This window comes from Oncorhynchus keta, unplaced genomic scaffold (assembly GCF_023373465.1).
Source record: "Oncorhynchus keta strain PuntledgeMale-10-30-2019 unplaced genomic scaffold, Oket_V2 Un_scaffold_584_pilon_pilon, whole genome shotgun sequence".
NCBI lineage: Eukaryota > Metazoa > Chordata > Actinopteri > Salmoniformes > Salmonidae > Oncorhynchus > Oncorhynchus keta.
The window spans coordinates 383,569-398,408 of record NW_026290969.1 but is presented as its reverse complement, the minus strand read 5'-3'; the positions used below and the strand labels follow the sequence as shown (position 1 = coordinate 398,408).

At 43.0% G+C, this 14,840-nt stretch overlaps 1 protein-coding gene across 1 annotated transcript in view; it reads right to left on the bottom strand.

Annotated features, from left to right (window-relative positions):
* LOC118361436 (MAP kinase-activated protein kinase 2-like) overlaps positions 1-11,636 on the bottom strand; it is a 40,931-nt gene extending 29,295 nt beyond the window's left edge. Inside the window, exon 1 of the mRNA XM_035741373.2 lies at positions 11,021-11,636. Coding sequence (XP_035597266.1) covers positions 11,021-11,263 — 243 coding nt within the window. The 5' untranslated portion in view covers positions 11,264-11,636. The remainder of the gene's footprint in view (positions 1-11,020) is intronic.
* Between the last annotated feature and the right edge of the window lie 3,204 nt (positions 11,637-14,840).

Genomic DNA, 14,840 nt, shown 5'->3' with positions numbered 1-14,840 from the left:
ATGCTTGGGGTCGTTGTCCATTTGGAAGGACCAAGCTTTAACTTCCTGACTGACGTCTCAATATGTTGCTTCAATATATCCACGTAATTTTCCTCCCTTATGGTGCCATCTATTTTGTAAAGTGCACCAGTGCCTCCTGCAGCAAAGCACCCTCACAACATGATGCCGACACTCCCGTATTTAACGGTTGGGATGGTGTTCTTCGGCTTGCAAGCTACCCCCCTTTTCCTCCAAACACAACGATGGTCACTATGGCAAAACCGTTCTATTTTTGTTTCATCAGACCAGAGGGCATTTCTCCAAAAAGTAAGGTCTTTGTCCCCATGTGCAGTTGCGAACCGTAGTCTGGCTTTTTTTAATGGCGGTTTTGGAGCAGTCGCTTCGCCCTTGCTGAGCGGCCTTTCAGGTTATGTCGATATAGGACTCGTTTTACTGTGGATATTGATACTTTTGTGCCGGTTTCCCCCAGCATCTTCACAAAGTCCTTTGCTTGGTTCTGGGACTGATTTGCACTTTTCACACCAAAGTTCGTTCATTTCTAGGAGACAGAACGTATCTCCTTCCTGAGCGGTATGACGGCTGCATGGTCCCATGGTGTTTATACTTGTGTACTATTGTTTGTACAGATGAACAAGGTACCTTCAGACATTTGGAAATTGCTCCCAAGGATGAACCATAATTGTGGAGGTCTACAAAAAAATTCTGAGGTCTTGGCTGATTTCTTTTGATTTTCCCATGATGTCAACCATAGAGGCACTGAGTTTGATGGTAGGTCTTGAAATACATCCACAGGTACACCTCCAATTGACTCAAATTATGTCTATTAGCCTATCAGAAGCTTCTAAAGCCATGACTTCATTTTCTGGAATTTTCCCAAGCTGTTTAAAGGAAGTCAACTTAGTGTATGTAAACTTCTGACCCACTGGAATTGTGATACAGTGAGTTATGAGTGAAATAATATGTCTGTAAACAATTGTGGGAAAATTAAAAACTATAGTTTGTTAACAAGAAATTTGTGGAGTGGTTGAAAAATGAGTTTTAATGACTCCAACCTAAGTGTATGTAAACTTCCGACTTCAACTGTATGTAGTATTCAAACCCTTTACTCAGTACTTTGTTGAAAAACCTTTGGCAGAAATTACATCCTCAAGTTTCTTCCCTTTCCCTACAAGCTTGGCACACCTTTATTTTTGGAGTTTCTCCCATTCTTCTCTGCAGATCCTCTGTCAGGTTGGATGGGGAACATCCCTGCACAGCTATTTTCAGGTCTCTGCAGAGATGTTTGATCGGGTTCAAGTCCGAGCTCTGGCTGGGCAGCTCAAGGACATTGAGACTTGTCCCGAAGCCACTCCTGCGTTGTCCTGGCTGTGTGCTTAGGGTCGTTGTCCTGATGGAAGGTGAACCTTCGCCCCAGTCTGACGTCCTGAGCACTCTGGAGCTCAAGGATCTCTTTGTACTTTTCCCTGTTCATCTTTCCCCTCTATCCATGATGCTGCCATCACCATGCTTCACCATAGGGATGGTGCCAGGTTTCCTCCAGACGTGACACTAGGCATTCAGTCCAAAGAGTTTAGTCTTGGTTTCTTCAAACCAGACAATTTTGTTTCTCATGGTCAGAGAGTCTTTAGGTGCCTTTTGACCAACTCCTAAAGGGCGGTCATGTGCCCTTTACTGAAGAGTGGCTTCCATCTGGCCACTCTACCATAAAGGCCTGATTGGTGGAGTAATGCAGAGATGGGTGAACCTTCCAGAAGGACAACCATCTCCACAGAGGAGCTCTGTCTCAGTGACCATCGGGATCTTGGTCATCTCCCTGACCAAGACCCTTCTCTCCAGTTTCTCAATTTGGCCGGGTGGTCAGCCTGCTCTAGGAAGAGTCTTAGTGGTTCCAAACTTATTCCATTTAAGAATGATGGAGGCCACTGTGTTCTTGGGGTTCTTCAATGTTTTTGTACCCTTCCTCAGATCTACGCACCGACACAATCCTGTCTCTGAGCTCTACTGACAAATCCTTCGACCTCATGGCTTGGTTTTTCTCTGATATGCACTGCAGGACCTTTATATAGACAGGTGTGTGTCCCTTTCCAAATAATGTCCAATCGATTGAATTTACCACAGGTGGACTCCAAACAAGTTGTAGAAACATCAAGGAGGATCAATGGAAACAGGATGCACCTGAGCATCCTGTTTCCATTGATCAAAGGATAATGTCTAATTGTCTGAATACTTTCTGACTGCACTGTACAATTGCACAACAATATATTTATGGATTTAAGGTATTGTTCTCTATCCAACCCACCCTCACTTTATCCACATGATATTTAATGACCCTAAACCAGTCCACCCTGCTTATATAAACCACAGGGACTGTGGATTATGAGTCAACACGCGCATCACAATTTATTTATTTACTTTACCTTTATTTAACTAGGCAAGTCAGTTAAGAACAAATTCGGGGGGCTAGGGTCAGTTTGTTATATCTGGAGTACTTCTCCTGTCCTATTCGGTGTCCTGTATGAATCTAAGTGTGCGTTCTCTAATTCTCTCCTTTCTTTCTCTCTCTCTCTCTCTCTCGGAGGACCTGAGCCCTAGGACCATGCCCCAGGACTACCTGACATGATGACTCCTTCCTGTCCCCAGTCCACCTGGCCATGCTGCTGCTCCAGTTTCAACTGTTCTGCCTTACTATTATTCGACCATGCTGGTCATTTATGAACATTTGAACATCTTGGCCATGTTCTGTTATAATCTCCACCCGGCACAGCCAGAAGAGGACGGGCCACCCCACATATGCTCTCTCTAATTCTCTCTCTCTTTCTCTCTCTCGGATGACCTGAGCCCTAGGACCGTGCCCCAGGACTACCTGACATGATGACTCCTTGCTGTCCCCAGTCCACTTGACTGTGCTGCTGCTCCAGTTTCAACTGTTCTGCCTTGTTATTATTCGACCATGCTGGTCATTTATGAACATTTGAACATCTTGGCCATGTTCTGTTATAATCTCCACCCGGCACAGCCAGAAGAGGACTGGCCACCCCACATAGCCTGGTTCCTCTCTAGATTTCTTCCTAGGTTTTGGCCTTTCTAGGGAGTTTTTCCTAGCCACCGTGCTTCTACACCTGCATTGCTTGCTGTTTGGGGTTTTAGGCTGGGTTTCTGTCCAGCACTTTGAGATATCAGCTGATGTACGAAGGGCTATATAAATAAATTTGATTTGATTTTGATTTATTGATGCAGGGACTGGTTTGGGTTTTTACTTTATACTCTATACCGGTATTTGAATGTTTGGTTTGTTAAATATGATACGCCATGTGTAATGTCCATTTTTATAGTTTACTTTGCTACTTGAGTCATCTCTCTCCGCGCCACTTTCCACACAGACCTAGCCACGCCCCCTGTCACTCAAGGAGCGTATTTGATATGCCTAAATATAAATCCACTGGCAATCTATAATGAAATATCAGCCAAGACCTATAATGAATATTCTTACATCAGCAACCAGGTAGTTTCTTTTTTAGAAAGTTGCCCTAAATCTTGTGAAATGCTAATTGTTAGCTGCTAATGCTAATAAATGTACGGAGTAAGAGCAAACGTAGCTAGCTAATACAGCCTGATAATACCAGTGATGGTGTAGCCCTAAATCAGCATGTTGTTTGTGCAACAGTATCTTCTAAATCAAAGAGGAATATGCAAAGAAAGAATATGTAAGCTACATGTTATTTGTATCTGTACTTTACTTTTATTGACAACTTTTACAAATCCAAGATGGCGTAGCAGACGGACGTCTTGTCGTGTCCCTTGTATATATAGTTTTTTTTTTTACATATTTTTCTTCGCATATATTTTTAAAAAATTTGCTAAATACGAAATACTCTCCTGCAACCCGTCTCACCCAATGTAACGCGGATCTGCTTTTTTTTCTAAAGTACTTATTATTTACTTCGGATCCGGAACCCCTCAACTGAAGCTAGCCAGCTAACTACCAGCAAACCATTGCTAGCGGTCATCAGCTAACTGGTCATCAGCTAACCTTTAGCTCAGAAAGCTCTCGCCAGTTCGAACAACGCAACTCTAACCAGAGCATAACGTATTAACCTATAACCTATTATTATTATTATTATTTTTTTATCCCCGGATTCCCACCGCAAACGGAACATTTTCAGCTGGATCTTCACAACTAGCTAACTAGCTAACCGCAACCCCGGATGATTACTCCTGGCTAGCGTTTCCATCCACTTAGCTTGAAGCTAGCCCAGCCAGAGCTCCTGTGCTACCACCGAAGCATACTCCTGGGCTACAATATCCGGACCCACGACCGGTCTATCGATGTCACCGCATGAAGAGGCATAAACAGACTCACCCCATCGCGACGTCCCCCAAAGGCTAACTTTCTAGCCCTTGCTATCTGCTTGCTTGCTAATTCAGCCTGCTAACTGCTAGCTTGTTTAGCCCCGGTCCGCTAACTGCTACCTTGCTCAGCCCCGGCCTACTAATTGTTAGCTTGTTAGCACAGGCCTGCTAACTGTCTGAATCGCCGCATCCCCAGCCAGCCCAACCACTCACTGGACCCATATTTACTTTCAATCTCTTTTTGATTTTTAATTCGATTATACCTTCCGGTAACCTGCCTCACCCAATGTGATACGAAATCGCTATTATTTTTAATTTTTAGAACACATTCAAGAACCTCCAGAAGCTAACCAGCTAACTAGCTACAAGCTATTTAGTCATTGTGAGCCACTGCTAGCGACTTTACCTTCTGTACAGCCAGCCAGCTTTTTTTACCTGGATAATACCTCGCCAGTCCCATCCACCGCTGCCCCCTGGACACTGATCACTTGGCTACATAGCTGATGCATGCTGGACTGTCCATTAATCACGGTACTCCATTCTGCTTGTTTATGTTTTATCTGTCGGCCCCAGCCGCACTCAGGCTCTGTGTGTAGTTAATCCGACCCTCCCTGCCTAGTCAACGCCATTTTACCTGCTGTTGTTGTGCTAGAGGATTAGCTGTTGTTGTCTCACCTACTGTTTAGCTAGCTCTCCCAATTCAACACCTGTGATTACTGTATGCCTCGCTGTATGTCTCTCTCAAATGTCAATATGCCTTGTATACTGTTGTTCGGGTTAGTTATCATTGTCTTAGTTAACAATGGAGCCCCTAGTTCCACTCTTCATACCCCTGATACCTCCTTTGTCCCACATCCCACACATGCGGTGACATCACCCATTAAAACCAGCATGTCCAGAGATAAAATCTCTCATCATCACCCAGTGCCTGGGCTTATCGCCGCTGTACCCGCACCCCACCATACCCCTGTCTGCGCATTATGCCGTGAATATATTCTACCATGACCTGAAATCTGCTCCTTTTACTCTCTGTCCCCAACGCTCTAGGCGACCATTTTTGATAGCTTTTAGCCGCACCCTCATACTACTCCTCCTCCTCTGTTCCGCGGGTGATGTGGAGGTAAACCCAGGCCCTGCATGTCCCCAGGCACCCTCATTTGTTGACTTCTGTAATCGAAAAAGCCTTGGTTTCATGCATGTCAACATCAGAAGCCTCCTCCCTAAGTTTGTTTTACTCACTGCTTTAGCACACTCTGCTAACCCTGATGTCCTTGCCGTGTCTGAATCCTGGCTCAGGAAGGCCACCAAAAATTCTGAGATTTCCATACCCAACTATAACATTTTCAGTCAAGATAGAACTGCCAAAGGGGGAGGAGTTGCAGTCTACTGCAGAGATAGCCTGCAAAGTAATGTCATACTTTCCAGGTCCATACCCAAACAGTTCGAACTACTAATTTTAAAAATTACTCTCTCCAGAAATAAGTCTCTCACTGTTGCCGCTTGCTACCGACCCCCCTCAGCTCCCAGCTGTGCCCTGGACACCATTTGTGAATTGATCGCCCCCCCATCTAGCTTCAGAGTTTGTTCTGTTAGGTGACCTAAACTGGATATGCTTAACACCCCGGCAGTCCTACAATCTAAGCTAGATGCCCTCAATCTCACACAAATCATCAAGGAACCCACCAGGTACAACCCTAAATCTGTAAACAAGCGCACCCTCATAGATGTCATCCTGACCAACTGGCCCTCCAAATACACCTCCGCTGTCTTCAACCAGGATCTCAGCGATCACTGCCTCATTGCCTGTATCCGCTACGGAGCCGCAGTCAAACGACCACCCCTCATCACTGTCAAACGCTCCCTAAAACATTTCTGTGAGCAGGCCTTTCTAATCGACCTGGCCATTCTTTAAAAGTAACTTCCTCACCATTTTAGATAAGCATGCTCCGTTCAAAAAATGCAGAACTAAGAACAGATATAGCCCTTGGTTCACTCCAGACCTGACTGCCCTCGACCAGCACAAAAACATCCTGTGGCGGACTGCAATAGCATCGAATAGTCCCCGCGATATGCAACTGTTCAGGGAAGTCAGGGACCAATACACGCAGTCAGTCAGGAAAGCTAAGGCCAGCTTCTTCAGGCAGAAGTTTGCATCCTGTAGCTCCAACTCCAAAAAGTTCTGGGACACTGAAGTCCATGGAGAACAAGAGCACCTCCTCCCAGCTGCCCACTGCACTGAGGCTAGGTAACACGGTCACCACCGATAAACCCATGATTATCGAAAACTTCAACAAGCATTTCTCAACGGCTGGCCATGCCTTCCGCCTGGCTACTCCAACCTCGGCCAACAGCTCCGCCCCCCCGCAGCTACTCGCCCAAGCCTCTCCAGGTTCTCCTTTACCCAAATCCAGATAGCAGATGTTCTGAAAGAGCTGCAAAACCTGGACCCGTACAAATCAGCTGGGCTTGACAATCTGGACCCTCTATTTCTGAAACTATCCGCCGCCATTGTCACAACCCCTATTACCAGCCTGTTCAACCTCTCTTTCCTATCGTCTGAGATCCCCAAGGATTGGAAAGCTGCCGCAGTCATCCCCCTCTTCAAAGGGGGAGACACCCTGGACCCAAACTGTTACAGACCTATATCCATCCTGCCCTGCCTATCTAAGGTCTTCGAAAGCCAAGTCAACAAACAGGTCACTGACCATCTCAAATCCCACCGTACATTCTCCGCTGTGCAATCTGGTTTCCGAGCCGGTCACTGCTGCACCTCAGCCACGCTCAAGGTACTAAACTATATCATAACCGCCGTCGATAAAAGACAGTACTGTGCAGCAGTCTTCATCGACTTTGCCAAGGCTTTCGACTCTGTCAATCACCATATTCTTATCGGCAGACTCAGTAGCCTCGGTTTTTTCGGATAATGACTGCCTTGCCTGGTTCACCAATTACTTTGCAGACAGAGTTCAGTGTGTCAAATCGGAGGGCATGCTGTCCGGTCCTCTGGCAGTCTATTGGGGTGCCACAGGGTTCAATTCTCGGGACGACTCTTTTCTCTGTATATATCAATGATGTTGCTCTTGCTGCGGGCGATTCCCTGATCCACCTCTACGCAGACGACACCATTCTATATACTTCCGGCCCGTCCTTGGACACTGCTATCTAACCTCCAAACGAGCTTCAATGCCATACAACACTCCTTCCGTGGCCTCCAACTGCTCTTAAACGCTAGTAAAACCAAATGCATGCTTTCCAACCGTGCTTTTCAGCCTGCACCCGCACGCCTGACCAGCATCACCACCCTGGATGGTTCCGACCTTGAATATGTGGACATCTATAAGTACCCAGGTGTCTGGCTAGACTGTAAACTCTCCTTCCAGACTCATATCAAACATCTCCAATCGAAAATTAAATAAAGAGTCGGCTTTCTATTCCGCAACAAAACCTCCTTCACTCACGCCGCCAAACTTACCCTAGTAAAACTGACTATCCTACCGATCCTCGACTTCGGCGATGTCATCTACAAAATTGCTTCCAACACTCTACTCAGCAAACTGGATGCAGTTTATCACAGTGCCATCCGTTTTGTCACTAAAGCACCTTATTCCACCCACCACTGCGACCTGTATGCTCTAGTCGGCTGGCCCTCACTACATATTCGTCGCCAGACCCACTGGCTCCAGGTCATCTACAAGTCCATGCTAGGTAAAGATCCGCCTTAGTTCACTGGTCACGATGGCAACACCTGTAACACGCGCTCCAGCAGGTGCATCTCACTGATCATCCCTAAAGCCAACACCTCATTTGGCCGCCTTTCGTTCCAGTTCTCTGCTGCCTGTGACTGTAACAAATTGCAAAAATCGCTGAGGTTGGAGACTATTATCTCCCTCACCAACTTCAAACATCTGCTATCTGAGCAGCTAACCAATCGCTGCCGCTGTACATAGTCTATCGGTAAATAGCCCACCCATTTTTACCTACCTCATCCCCATACTGTTTTTATTTATTTTATTTTCTGCTCTTTTGCACACCAATATCTCTACCTGTACATGACCATCTGATCTTTTGCCTACCTCCTCATCCCTTTTGCACACAATGTATATAGACTCTCCTTTTTTCTAGTGTATTATTGACTTGTTAATTGTTTACTCCATGTGTAACTCTGTGTTGTCTGTTCACACTTCTATGCTTTATCTTGGCCATGTCTCAGTTGCAAATGAGAACTTGTTCTCAACTAGCCTACCTGGTTAAATAAAGGTGAAATAAAAAAATTAATTACTTCACTACATTCCTAAAGACAATACTGTACTTTTTACTCCATACATTTTCTCTGACACCTAAAAGTACTCGTTACATGTTGAATGCTTAGCAGGACAGGATAATGGTCCAATTTACGCACTTGTGAATCCCTGGTCATCTACTGCCTCTGATCTGGAGGACTCACTAAACACAAATGGTTTGTTTGTAAATTATGTCTGAGTGTTGGTGAAATGGTTTCTACTTTTATGTTTGACACTTAAGTATATTTAAAGCTAAATATTTCTATACTGAAGTAATATTTTACTGGGTGACTGACTTTTACTTGAGTAATTTTCAATTAACGTATCTTTACTTTTACTCAAGTATGACAATTGGGTACTTTTTCCACCACTGCAATTGAGTGCAGGAAACACAAATTATGAAAGTGCTGAAATTGTTTTGGTTGAAGTTGAATTGAACAGTATAAACCAATCAGAATGGAGAAAGAGTCATTGAAATCACTTAGAATGTATGTGTTGCCACCCTAGGATCACTCACTACTCAAAGCAAATGAAGAACTTTTATCATTCAAAAACTAACCTATACCGTCATACAGTCCATTTAAAAAAATAAAAATAAATACAGTGATATAATATTTTGGCCATATTGCCCAGCCCTACTGTGGTATAAATGCATATACACATCATCCTCACACTCATCTCCACTTCAAATTCAATCTGTGCTCAGCATTCCAAAGCTGCAACCCTGGTCCCCCAAATAGAGCAGGTGTCCAGGAGGAGGACACATGCATTAGGGCTGACTAATAGATCCCAGAGGAGCAGACTGAGGAACTATCAGGAAGTGATCCATTGTCAATGATCTCTGCCTGCCTACTAACACTGGGGCTTGCAGGCAGAAACACTGCCCTGAGGAGTAATGAAAGGAGGAAGAGTGTGTATCTGTGACATCAGAGGAAGAGTGTGTGAGGTGAATGGAGACAGGAGGGGGTGGGATGCTGTTATTGGTTAAGGCTTATCTGAGAGATCTAGAAAACAGCATGGGACATTGTCTATTTCAAGTCTGTCAATGATCTAGAACAGGGGTATTCAACTCTTCCCCGACAAGGTCTGAAGCCTGCTGGTTTTCTGTTCTACCTGATAATTATTGCACCCACCTGGTGTCCCAGGTCTAAATCAGCCCCTAATTAGAAGGCAAAAAAAATTGAGAAAAAAAACGCAGTGGAACTGACTTCGAGGTCCACGATTGAATTTGAGGGATCTAGAAGATCTTAGGGTTGACTATGAACAAAGGAGTTCTAGTGGACGCTTACAACAACGCAGTGAGTGACGCAAACAAATGAGTGGCATATCAGTTACTTAATTTCTGATTAAAAAAAAAAAAACATTTTCTAAAAATGTTTCCTGGAAACCTCTGTTATAAAAATCTTTGGAGACAAACAGTTTAATTGTAGCCTTGAATATAACTGTTACATAAATAGGCCTATAGATATGATTATGTATTAAACTCATTGCTTTCATTTTTCTGAGTATTTAAAAAACAATGTCAGCATAGATACAGAGGAGGCCTAAATGCAGACATATTCAAACAAGATCAGAAAGTTCACCCACTTTAAAATGAGATGAGAGGCTGACCGTAATGCAATCAGAAAAGCAATGATTTGCTCTATCAACAACCCTGATGGTTAGATATGAATCATATGATTTATAGTGTATAGTCAGGGCCTCCAAGAGAAAGTAGCACCCACAAGAGACTAACTGGGTATTGGTGGGACTCTCGTCTACTCTTTTATGAGTAAACAGATTTTTCACCCCAATTTCAAATTTAAAAAAGAAACCTATTGTGCTTCAAATCATCCATATCACACAGTACTAAATAGAGCCATGGCTATATGGAACTCGATTCCACATCAAGTAACTGATGCAAGCAGTAAAATCAGATTTAAAAAATATTTTAAAAAACCTTATGGAACAGCAGGGACTGAAGCAAAACGGCAGCTAATGCGGATCCATAATAAATACAAGTACAAATCACATTGAAAACATTATATGGTAACAAAGTTGCAAGTGAGATTTATTAACTTATTCAACTTCCAGTCTGGAAATGGAATGTGCTTTGAAAAGTGTGGGTATGTCTTAAAGGAATTAATTCGCGTTTTTGCTGTCAAAATAATATTTCTGCCATTGCACATGGAAGTGCACTACCATAATTGATCATTCATCAGTGGGATGGTAAATATACTCATACTCAATTGTGTTTACAAGTATGCAGGGCTATAGAAGCACCCTTCCTCAAAATGTAAAATGGTTCCACTTTCTTGACCACTTTAGACAGTTTCACTTGGTAGTCTCAAATAAAAAGAATAACACAACATTGTTTCAAGTCGAGTGATACACAAAACACATGTATTTACCTTCAGAGCGTATTTATCTCCACTTCCTTTTTGGAATATTTCCAATACTTTCCCATTGATGCCCATGCCAAGGACTTGATTTGTAACTTTGTAGTCGTCAGTTATGGCATTCTTTTTTATTTGAAGAGGGTTGTGGGGTTTGGCGAAAAACGGAGGAAAGGGAGCAGAGTTCAGATTTGGCACTTGCTGTTGTTGCTGGTTCGGAAACGCCGGTTGGTTCTGGTTCTGAGGATTCGACCACATTTCTGATTTGGTTTGAGAGCGCGGATTCACTGATAACAATTCTATTTTTTCCGCCGTGAAATCCTCAGTTAAGATGGAAACAGTGGCTTCCTTAATAGTTCGCTAATGCTAGCTACCTACCTGCTGATGTGTGGTTGCACTAGCATGCTAACGATCTAGCAATATCTCACAGTGCTACAGTACCCGTATAATTACTTTAGATAGGTAGCCAATGAGCAAGATAGCTAATCTACTTGCTTATGAACCGTCGAGTGATATTCATATCAACTTATCTGGCGGCGAAGCTAGCTGGCTACGTTGACTCGTTCCGACTCACTCACTGCCACCTGCATTAATAAAGTCACCACCAGAGAAAGGAGGAGGGGTTATTCTTCGTGAAGCGGACGCCACAGATAGAACAATGAGACAGACATTTCACTGGATGTATAAATATGAAGCATCCGCTTGGTGTTTCCTCTCACTACCACATATGGTAGTGAGAGGAAGCCCAGCGGCCGGCAGTGGGAGAAGTTGAAAGGAGATGGAGTTTGGCCTAGATTATGCAAGTCTTCTCATCGATTAATTAAACATTTGATCTCAATCCAATATTATTTTCCCAAAACTAGAATATGTTATGAACAGAGTGGACTAAGTTTTGTAGACTTTCCCCTTTGACAAAGTTTGACAAAATCACGATGTCTAGGAGTGTAAAGGCGAATTGAGTTATGTCACACTAGTAGTGCATAGGCCAAAGGATCTCGCTAGCTGGTGCTTGGCTCTGCCCACTTCCTTGTTTGTTCTGCCCACTATGACTCATCTGTTCCAGTTGGAAACGACAGGCTGTGGTCTCTTGTTTTAGCTATAAAAACATCTTTGCAGACGCTTTCCTGTCATTGACAAGATGTTATCATGTCTTCGTCGCTTCTCTGTCTTTACAGGGTAGCTCCCCCTGCTAAAAAAATCCCCTGACTTCAGTATCGAATGGGCCAGACGTCACGACTTCCCAGGTTGTCTGTTGATTTCCCCCCGACTCTCGCTTCCTATGAGCTCACACTTGTGAGGCTCGAATCATGGAATGGCAGGCATCAGAGAGCGGTCTCTGGACATGGTGGGCAAATTAGCTAATTTCCCCAATAACAAAAGCACATGTTGGTAGAGATAAAAGTAATAATTCTTCCAATATTTTAAACATGGGAAGATTGATCATTGCTGATCAAAGGCCAGACAACAGATCTAATGGTAGTGATCAATGGTGCATGATCAATAAATGAGGTATTATCACCACTGACCCACACAGTTGAGTGTATCTTTATTGTTTTAAAATAATAATATAGGTTTAATCCTGTTCATGTCTGCACAGTAAATTTCCCAGTGGAAGAATAAAGTTTGACATTACATTTTGACCTGACTTGATTGTACAGTGCAATCAATGTCCAGTATGTCCCTCAGAGGGCTTTTCTTTATTGCTTCAACACTTCACCTCAAGCCCAAAAATGAAAACTTTAACTTTTCTTATTCTATTGTAGCAATCCTCACTGTATGAGCTACGTTACAATGCCCTCTTCTCTCTCTCTCGATTAAATTCAAGGGCTTTATTGCCACGGGAAACATATGTTAACATTGCCAAAGCAAGTGAGTAGATAATAAACAATACAAATTTGCAATAAAATTACACTCACAGAAGTTCCAAAAGAAAAAAGACATTTCAAATGTCATATTTATGTATATGTACAGTGTTGTAATGATGTGCAAACAGTGAAAGTACAAAAGGGAAAATAAATAAACATATTTAGTATTTACAATGGTGTTTGTTCTTCACTGGTTTCCCTTTTCTTGTGGCAACAGGTCACAGTAGATATGGGAGTTTATCAAACTTGTTTTTTTTCTTTGTGGATCTGTGTAATCTGTGGGAAATATGTGTCTCTAATATTGTCATATATTTGGCAGGAGGTTAGGAAGTGCGGCTCAGTTTCCACCTCATTTTGTGGGCAGTGTGCACATAGCCTGTCTTTTCTTGAGAGCCAGGACTGCGTACGGTGGCTTTTCTCAATAGCAAGGCTATGCTCACTGAGTCTGTACATAGTCAAAGCTTTCCTTCAGTTTGGGTCAGTCACAGTGGTCAGGTATTCTGCCACTGTGTACTCTCTGTTTAGGGGCAAGTAGCATTCTAGTGTTGCTTTCCTAGGGCTCTGTGGGCGTCTGTTTGTATTTGTGAACAGAGCCCCAGGACCAGCTTGCTTAGGGGACTCTTCTCCAGGTTCATGTTTCTGTAGGTGATGGCTTTGTTATGAAAGGTTTGGGAATAGTTTCCTTTTAGGTGGTTGTAGAATTTAACCTCTCTTTTCTGGATTTTGATAATTAGCACGTATCCGTCTAATTCTTCTCTGCATGCATTATTTGGTGTTTTACATTGTACACTGAGGATATTTTTGCAGATTGGTGTTTGGGCTTGCTCGTCTGTGGGGTTGTTTAGTGAAGAGGTCTGGTCTGACACACTCGGGGTGGGAGTATCTTTCTCAAGAGAGAGCTTATCGTACTGAGCTATATCTGTGATAATGTGAAAGTCCAGCTGAAACTGTTTGGGGTTTCCCTGTACCATTACTGTTCCAGATTTGTACACATTCACTGACTCCTCCTCATTGTCTAATTTCCTCTCTCTGCCCCCTCTCCCAGCTCTTACTGACACCTACCCATGAGCCCCACCCTCTCCATTTACTGTAATCAGCATCCTCACTCACTGAGCTCCTTTATTTTGGCCCAAACATAGACATCCATGATTGGTTCAGATTTGGTTCTGGTCCGGACAGCACAATTCACTACTGTACAGTAACGTAAATAATAGTACAGTATAGTTCAGTACATACAGCACAGTTCACTACTGTACAGTAACGTAAAGTATAGTACAGTACACTAGAACACAGTTTACCCACATATTATTTTTACCACTACATCACTGCTTGGCATACCTATTTAGGATACATTACCATGAAGAGAAAGACATTCATATCCCTAATGATGCATTTCTTTTTAATTCAGATCAGGGACCCATGATGTAAACCCATTACCATAATTATGTTACCAGGTGTAAATCCACTTCACTTACTGTAGTTGAATAACCAATAGATTTTTTTCAAACGCAAGGTGTCATGTCATAGCTGACACCCAGTCTTTCTGCAGATATATTTTAAATTAAATTCGGAGCCGAGATTTGTCACATAACAAATTTAGGGAGATTTTTCTGTAATTCTATGACCAAACTTTGCATCTGCACAGTTCTTCCAGTAAATGTGTTTTTGTTAAAATTTAACATTTTGAAATCAATACATTTTAAAGTGAAAAGAAACGGAGTCTCCATGTAATTCCATTATTGTGGAATTGCCCTAATGCAAGTCAATAAAGTCCTTATCATCCACTTTGGTCAGCTAACACCCCAATGGAGACAGGTTTCCTGATTTAAATATCACAATACAATTCCCTAACCATGTCAAAGTTTTCCCTCAAACACACTTGGATAATTACGGTTGGTGCCAATTTTTATACAAGGGTGATATTGAGAGCTTCAAGTTCCTTGGTGTCCACATCACCAAACTACGGGCAC